General features: G+C 27.9%; 2 protein-coding genes across 3 annotated transcripts; both read right to left on the bottom strand.

Annotated features, from left to right (window-relative positions):
• Window positions 1–27: 27 nt before the first annotated feature.
• Window positions 28–14,265, bottom strand: LOC145196869 (CUE domain-containing protein 1-like). Of its 2 annotated transcripts, none has more exons than XR_016454347.1 (6): window positions 13,521–14,265; window positions 8,986–9,151; window positions 1,567–1,633; window positions 1,221–1,291; window positions 1,001–1,062; window positions 28–832 (listed from the first exon to the last, which is right to left on the bottom strand). XR_016454347.1 is itself a non-coding variant. In XM_090093619.1 (6 exons), exons 1-6 carry the CDS (start codon window positions 14,206–14,208, stop codon window positions 671–673), a joined length of 1,188 nt encoding a protein of 395 aa, XP_089949745.1. In that variant the 5' UTR covers window positions 14,209–14,265; the 3' UTR covers window positions 467–670. The 2 variants fall into 2 exon arrangements, 1 of the variants encoding a protein (XP_089949745.1); XM_090093619.1 differs by having other exon boundaries at window positions 467–832; window positions 9,014–9,151.
• Window positions 14,266–15,343: 1,078 nt separating this feature from the next.
• On the bottom strand, window positions 15,344–18,577 carry LOC145201934 (serine/threonine-protein kinase STK11-like). Its single transcript, XM_080074803.2, has one exon. The coding sequence runs from the start codon at window positions 17,534–17,536 to the stop codon at window positions 16,223–16,225; it is 1,314 nt and encodes a 437-aa protein (XP_079930929.2). The 5' UTR covers window positions 17,537–18,577; the 3' UTR covers window positions 15,344–16,222.
• Window positions 18,578–20,749: the final 2,172 nt, after the last annotated feature.

Genomic DNA, 20,749 nt, shown 5'->3' with positions numbered 1-20,749 from the left:
ATATCTATTAAACAAAAAACAACATTGTATTTTTTGCACAGTATAATGCAATATTCACAGTATTTTTTACACAGTATATTGCAAAGTTCAAATAGCATTGCAAACCTTTTACATTATTTAACATTTATGCAAAAGTGAAGATAAAACATTTTGAGCTAGAAATTTTAAATTTGTGCATTATTTTGAGAGCACTAAATTAACTTTATTCATTTCATAGGAATTTATAAATATATCTGAAAGAAATTAACAAAATTTAAAATATCAGGAAATGAGTTAAGAACAACTTTAAAACAAAATTAATCAAACAACAACAGGTATTGTAACAATAAAAAATTATTTTTAAATAACAGTCATTGTAACAATAACAGAACATTGCAATATCTATAGAATTCAAAAACTTCTAGCATGGATATATATACACTTAATTTAAAAAAAAAAAAAAAACTTATTGAAAAAAAATATTTACATGGTTGCTAAAAACTGCCATAGTTGCTTCAATTTCAAAGAAATATTTAAGTCTTATAAATTCACAAGAAATTACCAACTCTTTTAAACCCAATTAGTTCATAATTGCATTAAAATAGTGTTGAATAATCTCAAGAATTGAAGTAAAAAAGTGTAAGAAAAAACTTAATGTACATTTATGAGACTTAAATAACTCCATCAAAAATCATGGATTCTCAGGTTTATATGAAAATTCGTTATCTTCACTGTAAAATACAATAGGCTCCTCATTCCCTGATAATCTTTGAATTGGTTTGTGAGGTGAAGTATTTTGCATTTGAGGAACACTAGGAAGATGACGCTTTTTAGTACTTTTAACAGAAGCAATCTTAAAAAAAGTTTTAATACAAAAAATTTAAAACAAATATAGAAAAACTTATTTTTTTTAAAGAAAGGATAGAAAAAATGAATAATAAAAATAATATTATTTGAGTTGTATCCAAAGTAAATAATTTTAGCAATTATTTTCTTGAATAAAAAACACTAAATGATTTACTGGAATATTTGGAACAGATTCTGTTCCATCAAGTGACAATTCATCATTTTCTTGAAAACCATCTAAAGAGAAAGTATCCTAAACTAATAAATGGGATTTAAAATGCTAGAGAAAATATAAAAGTGAGGAATTTTTAAAATAATGATAGAGATTTTTATGTTCCTTCAAATGTAATTTTTTGTGTGTAACTAAACAAAAACTAATATTAATTAATTATAACCAAGCCCATTATCCTTCTTTTCTATATCTTCATTTTCAAGTAAATTAAATGTTGATTCAGAGCCACCCAGTCTTAAGTTTGGTTAAGAAAATATATCTTAACTGGAACAAGTTGTAGAACGCCAGCACTAAAAGTTGTTTAGAATTTCTAGAGAATTTCTGTAAACTTTTGGGATTCTGACAGACTCTTAAAAAATGTCTTTAAGATTTCTGTAAAATTTCTATACACTTTTGAAATATTGCAACAAAACTGCAATCTATGATAATTTTAATAGTTAGAAAGAGTTCATACAACATCATTTTAAGGTGACAATCTTTTAATGTTTTAAATATTATAAAAAGGATACAAGCCAGATATATCTGATTTCCCTCTTGAAAACTTTCTGGCCATTTTACTAAATTTCTTTCTTGTTGCTAAATAGAACAAAAAAATACTCTTTGAGATAAAACTCATACTCCTAAAAAAGAGAAAAACTTAAAAAAAATTTAAAGGGAGTTGTTAACATGCATCATGTGGAAATAAATTTAAGGAAATAAATGGTGTTAAGTTTCATTGAAAGATATTCAAGAAATATTGAAGTTCTCTGGGATTAGGGGAGAACCTTAATGAATGGGACAATTATTGAATGGGACAAACTCAGTTTCTTATAGAAGCATCGATGTAAGGATATTCAAATCCCTGTAACAAAGGGTGATAGAAACAAGAATTCAACTGACCAACTCATTCATCCTATTGCTCTATGGCCATAATGACAATGGATGTTATTGTGTTTCCGAATGTAAAAAGTAATTTTTAAAAATGTTTTTTTTTTCTGATTTTGCAGCAATTTTTGAAGTTATGGAAAATAAAATTCCATGCTTAAATAGATAGCAGTCTCTAGTACTACAATGAGTAAAACATTCAAGCTTAATTAATGGTGTTTTTGGTGTGACTAATCATTTTTTGATAAAGTGATACGCATATTGAATGGGATAAAATACTACCTATTGAATGAATTTAATAAAGTATTATTTACAGCTCAGCCGAGGGATGCTGCAGTCCCTTACTTTTATCCCCATGGGTAATGGGTATTATTTACACACTTTTATACTGCAATATTTTACTTAAATAAAAATAACTAAATATAATATTCTAAAATGAGAAAGTTCTACTTTGATTGAAATTTAATTAGAGTTAAAATGTTTAAAGTTAAAAATATTTTTTGTGTGGTCTTTATGTATGCACCTATATATTTAACTACATTTATAATTAATAAACTAATTTGAAAAATGATTGAATTAAATACATTTATTTTTAAATTTTTTATGTTTGTCCCATTCAATGAGACATACTTAATGAATGGGACAAATGTCGTGCTCCAATAAAACTCTCTTTTTACCATTAGCCAAATGCAAATCCAATTTATTTAGTTTACTATATTATTGAGCAAGAGTCGGTGGTTATCAAACATATTTAAATATATATATTAAACAATTTTATCTACGTTTAAAAAGCATTTTGCAAAAACTGTCTCATTCATTGAGGTTTTCCCCTACTCATATATTACTTAAGATGATGCAAAATCCTTCATTATCATCTAAGAGGTAGATCTCTTTTGAGAAAATTTTTTCAGACTACATTTTTAAACTGAATATTACAACCAAAGTTTTATTGTGATTATCCCAGAATTACAATTTTTACATTTTTGATATCTGGTGTAAGTGTATGCTCTGTTTTGTATTTGGTTGGCTGCTTTTTATTGATATAAGCATGACACTGCAATAGCTTTTAGTTAAAACTCTAACTTTTGCCTTTTAAGTTATCACACTGCAAAAATGTCCCCTTCTTTTTCTTAAGAAAAACAACAAAAGGAAAGACAAAATCACACAAAAATAGTTTTTTGATCGTATTTCTTTCTGAGATAACAAATGGCATTACCCATTTCTTCATGTCTGGGTAAGATGATTTGAGGAACTGTTAAGAAGATTATTTTTCTACAAATTCCTTAGCTGAGGCATGTTCTGATTGTAGAAATGAATTATACAATATACAAGATAGGATAAGCTCTGAAGTTAAAAAAAAGATGGAAATCAGATCATTACTAATTTTATTAACTAAGCAACACTAGTGGATCTAGTATTCTTGATCTTGTTTTTTGTTTTACTAAAGGATCTAGTATTATTGATATTGTTTTTGGTTGCTAGGTATATTTGCAAAGTGTTATGATGTTTTAGTTAGACAGACAATTTTTAAATGCTCATGTATGACTCTTTCTTGTGAATACATTTTAACTGAAATTCTATCTCATGTTTGCCACTTAATGATGTCCAACTTATAAGTTAAATGTAAGCAGAAAAAGAAAAAAACCGTATTGAAGAATTGCAGAATTTTTTTCTACAGTTTTCTATACTAAATTATTAATGTTATTCATCATTTGGTGTAGCACCACATATTGGATGTTAAACTGATGAATTAGTTTCATCTGAAAAAAGCTATTGCTTTTTTACTATTATGGTAATTTTAATAACATGACATATGATAATATCCTTCTAAACAATTAGTTTAACAGATGTACATTTTTTCATTCCTAAGTCTATTAACTATTTCATTAATTAACATTTGAAACAGACTTTGATTGCATTCTAGATGTGTGATACCATCATTACTAGATGCCTATTTACAAATGAACTGTCCAATGGAATCATAAGATTTTATATTAAAGGGCAGCAATTGTATCAGTATTTCTTTTTTTTTTTGTCTTAAAAGGCTTCTTCTTAAAATCAAATTTCAGTCCTCAAACTTTAGAGATCAAGGGTTCAAACTTTAGAGGTCAAATGTTCTGGTTTAAGGTCATATTCATCAAATTCTCCATTTAACCAAAACATGAATTTGTTTTTAATTGTTGTATAATATACAAGCTTCCGCTTTTGTTTGATAAAAATTTATCAATTGTTACAGTTTATTAGTAATTCAGGATTGACTAAAAAATTAAAATTTAAGCATAGATCATAAGAATCTATAAACCTTAATGTTTACCATAATGTTTCATAAAATCTTTTTTAGACAAATTACAGCACAATTTGACTTTGCCATTTTTGTGGAGAAACATGCCACTGTTAAATGAAAAAAACAAATCTCTTATCAAAACTCTGTACTAAATGCTATACAACAAAGAGAAAAGGAAAATATCAACACACTTGGAAAAACACCACGCAGCCTCAACCATATCATAAATCTAATAACCAATGCTAAGAAAAAGTAGCTGCAACATTACTGAAAAATATCTAAAATAAATGTAACTTTAACCTGGGAAGCACAAGACAGTATAAAAACAAATAAGCAGTTGATTGATGACAGATAAACAATTAAACTTTATTATTCATTATGGATGGTTTTTAAAGTACTGGAAAAACAATAAAAATAATTTTCTTAGGAGGAAACCCAATTACAACTTCAGCATTAGTTAGACTTAAGACAGAAAGTACTCATATACTAGGAGTCCCAGGATTTCATGTAGTTAAACTTGTAATTATCTACAAGCACACTACTGGATTCAGCTAGCAATGAGTATTGTGAGAAATATACTTCCAATATAAGATATGCAGTGTTTTTACACAAAACATTGATTGTATATTATTGTGTAATAGGTTGAATTGATATAAAACATGTTGTGAGAAATATTACAAGAGCTTTTTGGAAAATGCTAGTATATTTACTGGGTATTTCTTCTATAATGATAAACTTTCATGAACTTTGAAGACTTATAAATACTATCTAAATGTGCTGAATTTTTTTGTAAGGTACTACACTTCCATATTTAAACTTTTAGGGAAATTGAAGAGAAGAGATTTTAAAAAAATTTGTGTTTTACTTGCAGTGGGTGTTTGCTATCATGAAAAATTATAAACATCACCACAGCAACAACATTAAACAATAGTGTGTACCTTATCAAAAGAAATCTTTATTTAATCTTAATGTCCTATCTTTTTAGTCACTGCTCTTTTATAGAGGTTTAAATTGAAGTTATTTTTACTTCAGATTTTTTTTAACCACTCTTTTGAGCAGGTTGACATGAAATAGAAACCATTGAAAACGAATTAAAAACCACATCTTTTTTCTTTTTTTGACTATTTTTCTAAATATTTAAAACCTTCAAAAAATGAGGAGGTCCTAAACTTTATATGGCTGTATCTTTTGAGCATCAAAATATTTTTTGATAAAATTTGAAGCCTAGTTACAATTTATGATGGGATTCAAGATAATATTTTGTTTCTTTTCAAAAATTACTTTCCCTCAACCAGGGGGATGCAGGGGGCCTTTTTCAAGGGTATTTCTACTCTTGTTTGCAAATCACTTGTTTTGTGCCTGAAATTGAAGTTAATTTTATTTAGAGACTAATTACAAATGATCTAATATCAAACTAATGGGATAAGCACAATAATTAGACAAATTATTCTCAATAAATTACGTTAATTGTCTGATAATTTATTCAAATTAATCAATTTGTTAGAGCATTGATTTAAAAAATTTAAAAAATCTAATACAGAAAAAGCTAAATAAAAACGTTTGTGTACAAAATGACTCTGCAAAAAGCAGGATCTCATTCAGAAAATAGGAGATGGATATGTTTCTGTTATGTCAATAAAGATATCTATCTTTGGAGAAGAATGATTCATTGGTTCATCTGATCAAAGACTTTGTGGACCCTGCATTCAGTCTGAGCCTAAGTTCTCATCCATCAGGAATATGCGGAAATTGCAAGACAAACTTGTATTTAAAACAGAAAGGTAAAGCTATCAGTAATCTGAAAAGATTACATTCAAAAAAAGAAATTCATTTTGCTCAGAATGCTGTCAAATTGTTGGTCCTGGTATTCGACATCCTTGCAGCAAAAAAAAAACTATTCAAAATCTTCATGCCTTAATTACTTTAAAGAATCAAAATATTGCTGACAGAGTTGTTTCTTGTACACTAAAAAAAATCTGTTGTTGGTAATTGTAAAAAAATAAAACTTGCAACAGGAGGAAAAGCTCTTTCTGTTAAAGTATACAGAGACCGGCCACCTATAAGGCGAACATAAGAGGTGAAACAATTATGAACTTGAAGATAAATCATGATCTTCCAAATTGTGCAGTGTTAGGAATAAGGAAGGAGATAAGAAAAGATGTATAATATGGAATACAGGAGAACACCTATGCTGAAGTTATGAACAGGTCACACTACTTGAATAGGTTTTACGATGTGATAAAATGTCAGCTCAAGATCGGTAAAAACTTTTTTGAAAAAGATATTGTTTATTGTACTGACCTATCTATACTTGTAACTGAAGCTTGTTCCTTTAGAAAAATGGATAATTTTAATTCTGTTGCAAGTGTTGGTATTGATAGAGGGCAAAGATCTCTAAAGACCGTCATGAACATGTCTGACCCACCAGTATTAGATTTTCAACCAAGAAACCAGAAGTACACTGGGGTCAATAAAGTGATTATCGTAGGCATAGTTCGAAACAAAGAAGAGAATCATCACAATCTGAAAACACTTTTCCCAACTCCTTCAACTCAATCAATTGAAGTTTACCTTGGCTTCTGACCTCAAATTGATCAACATTATCATTGGATTATCAGTAAGTATCTTATTACATTTATATTTTATATTTTAAGTAAGCAATACCTATAAGTTATTTTCTATAATCAAGGGTTAGGGTGGAAAATACTCATGTTGCTATTGTGATGGGCTGATGGATGAAAAAGGAGTCCAAAGGACTTTCGGATTACTAGCAGATGAATTCAAAAAACACCAATTTGATAACACACCTTGTATGATGTAGTATTATAAAAATGTTACTTATCCATGTCTGTTGAATGAGAAATTGACTGAAGAAATTATTAACATAATTCCACCACCTGAATATCATATTTATGAACACCATGTTAGTAAAATTATTGATCTCCTCTTCACTGATATAAATCTGAAGGAGTTTCTTGAAAAGAAAATGGTTATCAGGCATTGGTTTTAATAGTGGTGGTTTTGATGGACCTAACTGTGCCAAAGTTTTAAGATCATTGGACGAAATTACACTTTATTCTCCAATTGAATATCTGGAATGTATTGAAACCCTGAGGAGGTTTAAAGAAGGTACTTCATTGCTTTTTAAATTTTTTTAAACACTTCTTAGAACGTTTTTAATTGAATTAGTACAGATAGGGGACTATTGACCTACCAGTCTAAATAAAATTAGGAGACACAAATATGTTAATACTATTATTTTCAGCAAGTTAATATTTGGTTAAATTTTGTTTGATTTAGTAGCTGAATGCTGTTTTGTGGTGAAACTTGATATATCCTACAAAGAAAAAATAGATAAGTTTGTGGAGTCCATGCTTCACTTAAAAGTAAATGTCCATGATGTATTCGAAATGAAGATTTCACTTGGATGGAAGTTTCACATAATCAGGTTCCATCTCAAGGAGTATCTTGATAGGCAGAAAATCCCGCTCGGTATAACATCAGAACAAACATCTGAAGCAGTGCATAAAAACTTAAACAAGTTACTGAAAAGGTTCGTTATGTCTGAGAAAAACGTCCATCATGATGAAAAGCTAAGAGGTATAGTTGTTGAATACAGTTCAACGAGATTGTAAGAAGATTTTTCAAGAATACATTTAGACTGAAAAAATACATATTTCTTTTTCAATTTTGTAACATATTACAACTTTTAAAATAGTGTTTGTGGCATTTCAGTTGTCTGATTTTGTTATCGGAGATTTATTCATGTTTTGTGTGTGTCAGTAGAGATATAAAATTTGCATTCCTAAAAAATTTTTGACAAGAAGATAATTGCAAATATCATTTTACTAATATTCATTAAAATGATAATTTTTTTGCTAAAAATCACGGCAGTCGGATCACAGGGGCAGGAATACCCTTGAAAAATGACCCCTGCACCCCCCTGATTGAGAGAAATTATTTTTTTTTAAAAAAAATTCTTAATCTTGAATTCAAACATAAATTGTAATAAGGTTTCAAATTTTATCAAAAAATATTTTGACACCCAAAAGATACAGCCACATAAAGTTTAGGACTCCCTCATTTTTTGAAGGTTTTAAATATTTAGAAAAATGGTCAAAAAAAGAAAAAAGATGCGGTTTTTTATTTCGTTTTCAATGGTTTCTATTTCATGTTGACCTGCTCAAAAGAGTGGTTAAAAAAAAAAATCGAAGTAAAAATAACTTCAACTTAAAACCTCTAAAATTGAGCAGTGTAGTATAAATAGATTGTATTTATAAAATAAATAATTGAACCAAGCGTAAATGAAAACAAGAAACTATTACAAATGTTTATATAACATATAATCGCTATTATTTTTTTCATCACCATTGGATCAGAGAGAGTACTGGTTATTTTTTTTAAAACTTATAGGACACCATAGAGTTTCTTGATTCTGGAAAATGCATAGAGTTACTTGATTCAGGAACTTGCAAACAATCATTTCATTGTTGGTTTTCAAAACACAAAGAGACTGTTCATTCAATAAAGAAAATACACGATTTAAAGGTTATAATTAGTAATTGTGTCAGCAAAAGTCACAATTTAGCTTAAAACTTTTGGATATTTTTCAATGAAACCTAAATCCCTTAGATTTATACTATGATCAATATAAAAAAAGATGTTTTATATTAAAAAACAATTTAGAAAAATTATTCAACAGTTATTAGGCACAAGAAAGAATATTTTAGCAAAAAGCTTCAGTTTAGTTTTTTTAAAACAAAAAATAATATCTAAATACCGAAGAACAAACATAATGATAAGCATACATTTCCCCATGTGTTTAAGTTTATGCTTGAAAACAGCATCATCATATGTTGATGGAATTGTTCGTGATCTAGCTCCACCACTTGTCACTGGTAGTGAACTGATAGCTGTACTGGAATCGCCATTTACTATTTTATGATCTAAAGTTTTATGTCTGTTTTTCATTAAATTATATACTACTTAATCAAATTAATCATTAAAAAAAAGTTGCTGTTATAACTAATTTAATGATGCAATTTTAAATGTAATAATGGTCAGAATGTGATGATCTTGGATTTAAACTGTTAGTTGGTGGTAGAATAGCATGAAAAAGTACCATACTTGATTTTGAATAATTTTTGTTTTTCAGCCTTATTACCTTCTATGGTTCAGAAGAAGTTATAACCCCATTCTATAATATCTTAAAATAAAATTCATAATGGCATTTAATTTTTGTTTAATGTCCAACCCATATATATATATATATATATATATATATATATATATATATATATATATATATATATATATATATATATATATATATATATATATATATATATATATATATGCCATGTTCTAAAAAAATTTATTATTGCTCAACATTTATTCAGTTTGCAATCCTCTTTGGTCATTAAAAAAATCAACGCCTTCTTGCCTGGCTTTTCTTTCTTTGATGATCTTTCTTGATGATGTTTTCAAAATTTTATTGACTTACATCAAATCTCCTCTAGCATTCTTGAAAAGGTTTCTCTTTTTAAATCCATATTTTTACTTAAACAATATCTATTCTTGTTCTAATCCTTTACTACAATCTTGTCTCTAATTGCACACCTGTCCAGAGAGCCTCAAAACATAAAAGTCATGCTCAAAAAATAAAACCAATTGCGTTTGGTAGCCCATATATCCATGTTTCAAAAAATAAAAAAAATTGAAATCATCTGCATATGTCCAAGGAAAAAAAATGACTTTGAATTTTCTCATGTTATTGGCTCTTTTCCTAAAGGCATAAGGAAGAAAAGATGATACTTATTTATGAATAACTATAAAATTTGATAGATAATCATTAGAAAAAAAGAAAACTTGATAAAAAATAACCATATAAAACAAACAAAATGAAACTAGATTGCTTTTATTGCTAATCCATTTTAAACTGCATAACCCTAGGGGTATCTTTACCTGCTAATTTGCTTTCTTTTAAAAGTGAAGTGTTTTAAACTTTTTTTTAAGCCCATATTTTTTTGAATAGCTTTGTCCATTTTATTGCTTAGTACTTAATGTTACAGTGTTACATATTTATGCCATTTAATAGTGAAATATTGTCAGCAACTAATAAAATTTTTTTTATTAGTTGCTGACAATAAAATAAGTGCTTTATCAAATGAAAACACAAACAAGTACATTTGGAATTTTAACTTTACTTGGACTCTTTCAAAATGCCCAATAGAGCCAAATCTCATGAAGAGTGTAGAAAAACAGTGTGTGTTGTATGTATGAAAAAGTGCAATTCACCAAATTCTGGTGTAATCTTTGAGAGATTACAAAAATCAAAAACATTTTTGCAACAGACATATACTTTTTGGACTCTAGAGTTCCAACTGGAATGTGTGGAACGTGTAGAAATAAACTTGGAAGGGTTGAAAGAGGAGTATCTGTCAAGCTGCCTACTATTTACAATTTTCAAACTATCAATGTCAAGACTGTGACAAGAGGATCCAACTGTAACTGCCTTAAAAACATCCTTTGGATTATTCTACAACTTCAAATCCCACAAATCCCCTGAAAAGATGTTTAGATTGTTTGTCATTACTAGGGAAAAGCTTACCTAATAAATGCAACTCTACTTCTTTGAATTTAAACCTTAGAGAAATTTCAACAGAAAACAAAAAAGTTTTTGAACAGTTAGCCTCTGCAACTATCAAAGGTCAAGAATCATCACCAGATGGGACAATCAGGCTGTCAGTGACTGAGGGAGGTTGTCCATTACCTGTTACCCTCGGTAACTAAAACTTTGTATCTTTCCTGTTTTTAATGGTCCCATTTTGTCTGTTCTAAGATTACAGTTCATAACAAGGTTTTTTAAAATTTGTCTTTAGGAGCATCATGTTCAAAATCAACAACTGTAGAAAAGTATAAATTAAGTGCCCAAGACCTGGTGCAAATTCAGCAAGCTACAGGTATGTCTAATATTGGAGTCAAAAAACTTGCAATAACACTAAATTTGGTTTCCAAATCGCCTCTTTTTGAGCCAAACTATCAAGCAAGTTTTCATGAAGCAGGGTTGCAACTTGCAAATTTTTTTACAAAAACAACAATTGCATCATCAGGCAAAAAAATCCCATCATCAGGCAAAAAAATCCCATCATCAGGCAAAAAAATCTCTCTAACTTTCTAGCAGAAATTTCACTTAGGAGACAACTTCAAGCAGGTCATCTTAAAAAAGTTGGGATTGATGGAGGTTGAGGCTTCCTAAAGCTTACAGTAAGTCTTCATAGAGTGAATGATGAAGATGATTCAAGCAGTCCACCTTCAAAAAAAATTGTCACCTCTTGAGCTCTAAAAGACAGTGAAGTTAAAAAGCAATTTCTAATTGCAGTTGCAGAGGATCTATATGAGAATTACAGCAACATCAAAAACTTTATTGAGCTTGTTCAACCTGAAAATGTAGACTTTGTGATCTCTTGCGACTTGAAAGTTGCTAACATTTTATGTGGTTTGATGTCACTCTAGCTCACATCCATGCCTATACTGTGATAGTGAAGCAAAGAACTTAGCTGAAATAGGTACGCTCAGGACGCTGTCTGATCTTCAAAATTGTTACACAGACTTTCTTTCAAAAGGTGGTGACATTAGTAGGGCAAAGTTTTTCAACAATGTTGTCCATAAACTGCTTCTAAAAGCTGATCCAAGCAAATTCATTTTCAAACTAATTCCCCCGATGGAACTTCATCTGCTTATTGGGATAGTAAATCACTTGTTCAAAGCACTAAAAGAAGAATTGCCAGAAACAGATGAGTGGCCAAAAAGACTCAACATCACAATCTAACCATATCATGGCGGACAATTTGCTGGCAATGAATTGAAAAATATCAGCTCTTTGAGAACCTAGATTCATCAGTTTTGGCCATCATTGATACATTCAAAAAATTCAGTGCTGTTGTTATAGCCTGCTTTGGAAACAGCCTTGACAAGGAATATGAAAAAAAAATCAATGAATTTTGGACATCTTTTTTAAGTCTAGGATTTTTAAGTGTGACCCCAAAAGTGCACATCATTTTTTTTTAACATTGATAATTTTATCAGAATGAAGAAAAAATCCCTTTGTCCTTTCAGTGAACAATCTTTAGAACCTCTTCATCACAATTTTTCTGTTCAGTGGCAAAGATACAAACATTCAAAATTACATCCACAATATGGAAATTGGCTTAAAAGATGTGTGGTTGAATACAATAGCAAGCACATTTAGATGAAATATGTCTGTTGCATCTTTAACAAACACTGAAGCCTTGCTACTTTAGAATAAGTGTTTGTGACAAAAAAAAATCAACTGAGAAAATATCTATGGATTTATTTAAACTGATTCAAAAATTTATTTATGAGATTAAATCTTTTTAAATGTTTATTTGTTTAACCTGTGTGTAATTATAATTTGTAAAAAAAAACCCACAGTAAATAAAACCTATAATATTTAGAATTTTGAAACAGCCTTTGCCAAAGTTTAATTATAAACACTACTTTAATAAATTTTTTATTTTGTGACAGGGTTTTAAGTTTAGAAATGATTAAAATTCAAAGAAAAAATGGTGACCAAAGAAATCTTTTACATTAAAAGAAAGGTCAAAATGACTGACAAGTTCAAAGTAACGATGATTTCCTACACATTGACTGATGGCTTAATTTTTTATTTTTAAAGCCTCTATGTATAGACTATGTATATCAAAAATAATAATATAAGTTTTATTATTTATTTCTTATTTTGAGTGTGTCTTTTGTGGTTTGAGGCTCTCCGGGCGATAAAGCAAGGAACAAAAAAATCCAAAAAATCAAAGTCATTTTTTTTCCTTGGACGTAGGCAGATGATTTCAATATTTTTATTTTTTTAAAACATGGATGTATGGGCTACCAAACCCAATTGGTTTTATTTTTTGAGCATGACTTTTATGTTTTGAGGCTCTCAGGGCAGGCATGATTGGTAAATTAAATGTAGATCAATCATTGGAAATATTACAAGGAAAAGTTTAAATATCTTTGTAATCTCAGTTATATAAAATATCCATTTGAAATTGGGTGAATTAATAAGTATTTTTCTATATTGTAATAATTACCTGATTAACTAGGGTGTTAATGCAAGCAGGAAGAATAGCCTAAAGCTTATTGAGAGACCTGTAAATTTGACTTCTTCAATCACTAAATACAGTATTTTTTACTTTTTACTTATCTCTTCTTAATCTCTATTAATAAAGTAAACTGTTAAACATTATCATACTTCCATGTCAAAAATGTAAAAAAAAAAGAAAAAAGAAAACAAACCTGCTTCTAATGATATCAAAAAGTCTTTGTTCCTTCTTAGTTCTCGAATGAACTCCTCATTTTGCAAAAACATTGCTAGTTTTTCATCTTCTAAAAACCTTTCCAGTTCTTCTTCACTCATAAAATCATCATTAGTTTCACTCATTTCTTGTAGTTTAGAATCTAAATTGATTGATGCAGCAATATTTACTCCGGAATTATTTGTATTCAGACGTAAAAAATCCTCAGGAAGTTTACCAATAATTGAAGCATTCCAGCTACACTTTCTTTTACTTAAGATTTTGTTTTCTGTGAATACTTTATTTAGATTATGTGCAGAAAACCCAAACAATGTTGGGTTTTTCTTCCCAATATCTGTGTATGCTGGAGGTGGCTCTTCTAATTTCTTTTCTGAAGCCTCATAGCTTGGTAAAACTGGTAGAGAAAATTCAAATGAATAATTTGATGTCTGTTTTATGGTAGTTTCTTGTAGAATAAGTAGCTGGTCAATGGTAATTTGAACAGCTCCATTATTTGCACGTAAAACTGCTTCAATAACATCACTTTCAATTTCAGGAAACATTGTCTTAAAATCACTCATGGCTTGATCAAACTTTAAAGGTTTGGGAATAGTCTGGTAACTTTGAGATCGCCTTTGATTTGCAGGAGAGTTTTGATGAGATGACAAATGTAAATTTTGAGAATCCATGTTAAAACAAAAGTGTTTTTAAAAGTATATGCCTAAAGTAATATAATTTTAAATTAAGTAGAATTTAAAACTATTAAAATTTTATCAAAATGCTTAAAAACTTACATAACCTGATGGCATATCACACTTGCATTTTTCTATAACAATTTTCATTTATCAATCAAAAAATTTAAATTATCAAATTATTTAATTACTGTAACAGATATTTAATGAATAGCTAAAGATAATATTCTTTACACTTTTATTCATGACATATTTTACAAATAATACCAGCTTTTAGTTTTTTATTTCATAACTTAAACATGAAATAATCAAATGAAAAGAATCAAAAAAAGAGGGCAACAGTCTTTTTACAACTACAACTAGTATTTTCATAAACTATTTAAACATTTAATAAATATATGCCCTATAAGTATATATATTATATATGTTATATATATATATATATATATATATATATATAAATATATAAATATATAAATATAATATATATATATATATATATATATATATATATATATATATATATATATATATATATATATATATATATATATATATATCAACAACATTATAGAAATGGATGTAGAGAACCAATTTAAATATTAAAGAAAACATTGATTTTGTAAAAATATAAATCAATAACAATATTATATTTCATAGTATAAATTATGAACATAAAGTTAAAATCAGAGTCAATAACAAATTTTAAGAACAAAAACTAATCATAAGAACAAAAGATAGAAAATTTTCACAAGGAAAATTTATAATACAAATTTAAAGAATCGATTTCAAGTAGCTTCTTAAAGCTTTTTTAGCCTTGCTGTATATAGACCATAATTGAATTTAAATAAAACAATTACATAACACTTTTAGAACACAAAAATTTTATATCTATTTGCAAAAAAAAAAAAAAGAAAAAAAAAAACATGATGAATAATTATCCTACTACTTTACAGTTAATTGAGCAAAGATCAACTCTATAATATTTAAAAGCTGTATCACTTTATTTTACAGCTTTTTTAAATTTTATTTCAGAAATCTACATTGAATTATAATATTGAGGTTTAAAAATCTAAGTATTATTGATATTATGATTCCGATTACAAATATCAGAAAATAACAACTTTTAACATTTGGGATAGTGTCTGTCTACACACACAAACATATATACACACATTAGATTTTAATAATTCAAAATTGAATTTAAAAGACTGAATGATTTAAAAGATAAAATAGCTTTGGTTTTAACCAAAATAATGTACATGCATATTTACATAATTATGAGAAATGTCTTTGTCTTATCAGAACAAAAAATATTTAAAACTGCAAGACCTAAAAGATTTTTGTAAAAAAAAAAAAAAAAAGCCATATTCATATTACAGTTTCTAATTTTAATTTCTTTGTTTAACTCAAAATAAAAACATGCACTTGTAAAAAATATTTTGGTTTTGTGCAAACATGATTTTTTGATATTTATATAAAGCATCATCACTTAATGACAAGGAAGTTAAGAGTATAAAAATTTGAAGACTATTACTAACAGTTGGAAAACATTAAATATGATTATGAGAAAACCATTGCAAATGCTAGTACAGTTAAAAAATGAATAAAATGAATAAAATGAAAAAAAAAAAAAAAATGAATAAAATGAAAAAAAGGTTTTAATATTTTTTCTTATAAATGTAATTCACTACATAATTATCATTGTGATGTGAAAACTTATACTGCATGCAATATATTTAAAACATGTATAATACATACAAACATACATACATTTAAACATACATACATACATACATACATACATATATACATACATACATACATACATACATACATACATACATACATACATACATACATACATACATACATACATACATACATACATACACTAAAAATGTATACTTAATTGTATATATTTTTCATCAAATACAATGTTTCTATGGAGAAAATCAAAGACCAACAGCCTGTTTTGAATGATCATATATAATCAGTGTCATGCATTTCTTTACATTGCTTTGCAGTTGTATTTTTTTGATTTTAAATTTTTCATTTTATCATCATGATCTAAAGTCCTTGAAGTTGTTGAGGATGTGGAACGATTATGGAAAAAATCATTATTCAAACTATAATCATTGTCAAATATTTCAGATACATCAAGTCCTTTTATGAAATCATCTTGTATGTATGATACATTATTTTCATTGAAGAGTTGTAAATAAGGTACAGTAGACATACTTTTAACTTTATCAGTTTTCTCATTTGTAGGAAACTCTACACGAGTTTCATATTTGTAGTAAAGTTTACGCATCCAAACATGGGCTCTAATATCATTAATGCAAAATCTTTTATTATAATTACTATGAAGTAAACCTTCTAAAAAGTTTTTGAGAGAATGACTCACACTAGGTGGAATAATTAAAATACCCTTTCCAATATTTTCAAATAACTTATAAATGTTTTCACCTTCAAACGGGTATTTTGAGGTTACCATGTTAAAAAGTGATACACCACATGCCCATATATCTAACTTGAAACCAGAAAATGAATCCACGCCATTTGCTATCTCTGGAGGCTGGAAAGCTGGTGAACCTTGGCTTGTTGTACAAGAATCATCAGTTGCAAAAGGATCTAGTTGTTCTGCAACACCAAAGTCTGATATCTTCAATGATTCACAAGTTGTTAGTAGTAAATTAGATGGTTTGATATCTTTATGAACAACTCCCTTACTATGTAAATATTCTAGGCCATCAATAAGCTGATGAAAATAAAAATGTGCTTGCCATTCAGGCAATATATTGCCAGGAGCAGCTTGTAACAGTTCATGTAACCCACAAACACAGTATTCCATTACAATAAAAAGTTTTTCTTTTTCTTCATTAAAAAGAACATCAGTAAGTTTAATAATATTTTTATGGCTCAATCGTTTTAGCATACAAATTTCTCTTTTAACATTTTCCTCACCATGTGGAATTCTGCGTAATTTGCGCTTTTTCATAATTTTTATGGCTTGCCTTTCCAATGTTTCAACATTTAATGCTTCTTTAACTTTTCCATAAGACCCTTCCCCAAGAGTTTCTCCAAATAAGTATTTGCTAACAACTTTTGCTTTAAGTAAGACTGGCTCTGATATAATTTCTTCAGAAGGAATAATACGAATAGCAAAATTCAAATCATTGTCTATATCATCGTAAAAGGATTTAAATGACCATGGAACATCATCACCTAAAGGATCATCACTTTCTTCTCCATCATCAAAGTCAACTCCATGTCCTCCAACTTTGAAATTAGAATTGACTGCAGTATCTGATGCTGAGGTCATAATACACTAAACAATCTACAACTTTTTTCAATAAAAAAATTAAAAAGTAAAATTTAAAAATGTTACTAACAAATAAATCAAAACCAATGCTAATCAAACTTAACATGTTTGCATCTGCTTGTACATGTGCATCTGTGTTTTTATAGTATATTTGGTATATATTAAGCATACCTATCTTAAATATATACCTTTTATCCTATTAAACACACAGATTCACATGCACAAACAGATACAAACAAGTTAAATTTGCCTAACATTGGTTTTGATTTATTTAGTATTAACATGTTTAAACATACATACATACATACATACATACATACATACATACATACATACATACATACATACATACATACATACATACATACATACATACATACATTCATGTGTGTGTGTATGTGTGTGTGTGTGTGTGTGTGTGTGTGTGTGTGTGTGTGTGTGTGTGTGTGTGTGTGTGTGTGTGTGTGTGTGTGTGTGTGTGTGTGTGTGTGTGTGTGTGTGTGTGTGTGTGTGTGTGTGTGTGTGTGTGTGTGTGTGTGTGTGTGTGTGTGTGTGAAAAAAACCGATTCAACGTTGCAACGTTACAACGTTACAACGACTGATAATATCAAAATAAAATGCATAATTATATCGAACTATTATTGAAGTTGACAAAAGAAATATTTATAAGTATATCAACATACATATATCTATAAGTATTTGTCCGGCATCTGGTTTACTTTACTTAGATTCTTATCATAAATTCTGTGACAAAATTTACTCAAAATGGACTTTAATTTTTATATTATGAAGCTACAAGCTTTTTTTAACACTGATTTTTCAGTAAAACTGTTTATAACTATTGAATAGGGTTTGATGAATTAATTCAACGCTAACTCGAATTGGCTTAACGAAAGAAAGTATTGGTTGTATTCTCGCTGAATAATATCGTTTAAGTTAATTTTGTGAATGCAGATATCGGATATACAGAAAATATATTTATACATTTAAAACTGTTGTAGTAGCTATTGTTGTTGTTGTTGTTGCTGCTGCTGTTGTTGCTGCTTTAAAAAGTTAAATTCGGGTCGATTTTCAAATCGGAATTTTTACACAGTTCGTTGGATTTGATTTTGAATTGAGTTCGGGTTCGCACTCAAATTGAGACTTTAAAATGAAATCGCCTACAAAAGCTAACTTACATTTTTTAAAAATTTCACAACCCTCTCTAAATCCTTTGAAATGTAATAAATAATGTTTGAATGAACTTCAGAAAACAGTTTTCAGAATAGTTTTCAGAAAAATAAATCTAATTATCAAAATAAGCATGGTTTATCTCTGAATTTTATTTTTTAGTTTTTGGTTTCCAAAATAAATGTAAGAAAGCTTAAAGTACTCTAACTGCATCTAAATTTTGTCATAAACCAGAATTTCAAAATAGAACATTTTAAGCGTATGTTCTTGACAGGTTGCAGTTATTCTGTAATAAAAATCATGTTGTAAAGGTTTTTTGGTCGAGTTCATATGGTTTTAGGCCAGAATCCTTACTCCTGTCACACCGGCCCTAACTTCAATGATGATATAAAAGTTGTATGAACTTTATCTAAAAAAAAATTTTTTTCTTAAACCAAAATTTTCTTTGTCGCAAAAATAATTGAAAGTACAATTAGAAATAATTATGAACAAAATAAAAAGTATTTAATAATTGAAACTATAGAATTTTGAAAGAATTTTAGAGTGTCTGAAACTGTAAAAAAAAAAAAAAAAAAAAAAAAAAAAAGAAGCTTACTTTATTAGAAGCTTTCAATAAATTATACGTTTGAAATGAGGATTTATCTATTGGTAATTAGATCAGGATTAAGAAAAACATGCTCGTTGAGCAAGTCTTTTTTTAATCCTGAACTTGAATTTGATGGTATTGAAGATTTTGCTAAAACTAAAAAATTAAAACTTGTTTTCGGAATGAAATTTTTCCTATGATTGTTTTCTAAAACATTTTGTTTTGTTGTTTTTTGAAAATTTTCTACTTTTTTCGCAGTTTCTATAAATTTTGTGTGACCAAATTTCTTTTTAATGTCTTAATGCAATATATTGTTTTTATCATAAAGTGTGAGCAACATTTTGAATTCAAAAAATGAACTGCGAGACAAAAGTTAAAAAATAATTGATATCTATTTTATAAGTCAAAAACAGTTTAAGGCAGATATATGGTTGACAATTCAGATTAACAATGTGTTCCTTTTCTACTAAATATTTTAATCATTTCTAGCACTGATACCAGAAATAACTTAATATTTTAACAAAAGATTAAACTGAATCACCTTATGTCATTATCATTTCAGTAATTGATTATTTAATCAATCAGATGATATAAAAAGAAGAAAAAAGAAGCAGATGATTTAATAAGTAAACGAGATGAGAATTAGTTGACGAAAAAAAAAAGAAATCAATTTTGAAGAAATTTATATTCAAATTTTATCTTTATTGAAAGACATTCAGCCAAGTACTTGACAATGTGTCATTATAACAGAAGGTTTGGTGTGGCTTAACATTTTTATTTTACGTTTACAAAAAGAAAATTACCTGTGTTTACTTTTTGATATTAATATTTTTAAAACAAAATAAAATTAATTTTATATCGCGCTTAAAAATTAAATGAAACTAATATTATAATCCGCATGTTAAAGTTTTTTGATAAAACTTTTTAATGACATTCTAAAAAGTAAATATTCAAAATTCAAACAAAAGAGTCATTAATCAATTTCTGACTAATGAACTACTTTGCTAGTAGTACAACAGTCAGTAATTCAATAATCATCAAATGATACTTTTTCACGGATCCAAGTGCTAAACAATCTATTTGGGTTTGAATCTATCTTCAAAAATCAGACTCCATGTAGATGCGTTTATTACGGGAATAACTGCAAATGAGCTTTATGCAAAGACTCTTTGCTCTACAGAAAATACACTTAAAAGCTTTATTCATAAAAAAATCCCCTCTTTAAGTATAAAGCTTTTGTGGCTGCAAAGATGGTTTGAATGATGAAATTCTAATTACTACACAAAAGTAAACTTTTTGGATAAAACTATTCAATAACTAGTAATGTGTAAGAAATAACAATTAAATATGTTAAAACCAAACTCAATAAATAACACCGGAAGTGGTTCCTGTCGATCGGTGTCATTTATGACATCTACATAAGCATTATTTCAACATTATCATTTTACCTCATAACG

The sequence above is a fragment of the Hydra viridissima genome, unplaced genomic scaffold (assembly GCF_058129835.1).
Source record: "Hydra viridissima isolate aposymbiotic clone 2 unplaced genomic scaffold, HvirCarnegie_v1 scaffold_7, whole genome shotgun sequence".
Taxonomy (NCBI): Eukaryota; Metazoa; Cnidaria; class Hydrozoa; order Anthoathecata; family Hydridae; genus Hydra; species Hydra viridissima.
Note: the sequence above shows the minus strand (reverse complement) of the source record. Positions and strands in the feature narration are given on the sequence as shown.

Excerpts from the sequence above, each read along its gene's own strand:
- LOC145196869 (XM_090093619.1), bottom strand. The coding sequence starts at position 14,208 with ATGGATTCTCAAAATTTACATTTGTCATCTCATCAAAACTCTCCTGCA. Across the intron at positions 1,292-1,566 it reads AAATCAGATATATCTGGCTT|ACTGGGTGGCTCTGAATCAA; the intron begins GTATCCTTTTTA and ends ACCAAACTTAAG. Across the intron at positions 833-1,000 it reads AATCTGTTCCAAATATTCCA|ATTGCTTCTGTTAAAAGTAC; the intron begins GTAAATCATTTA and ends ACTTTTTTTAAG.
- LOC145201934 (XM_080074803.2), bottom strand. The coding sequence starts at position 17,536 with ATGACCTCAGCATCAGATACTGCAGTCAATTCTAATTTCAAAGTTGGA.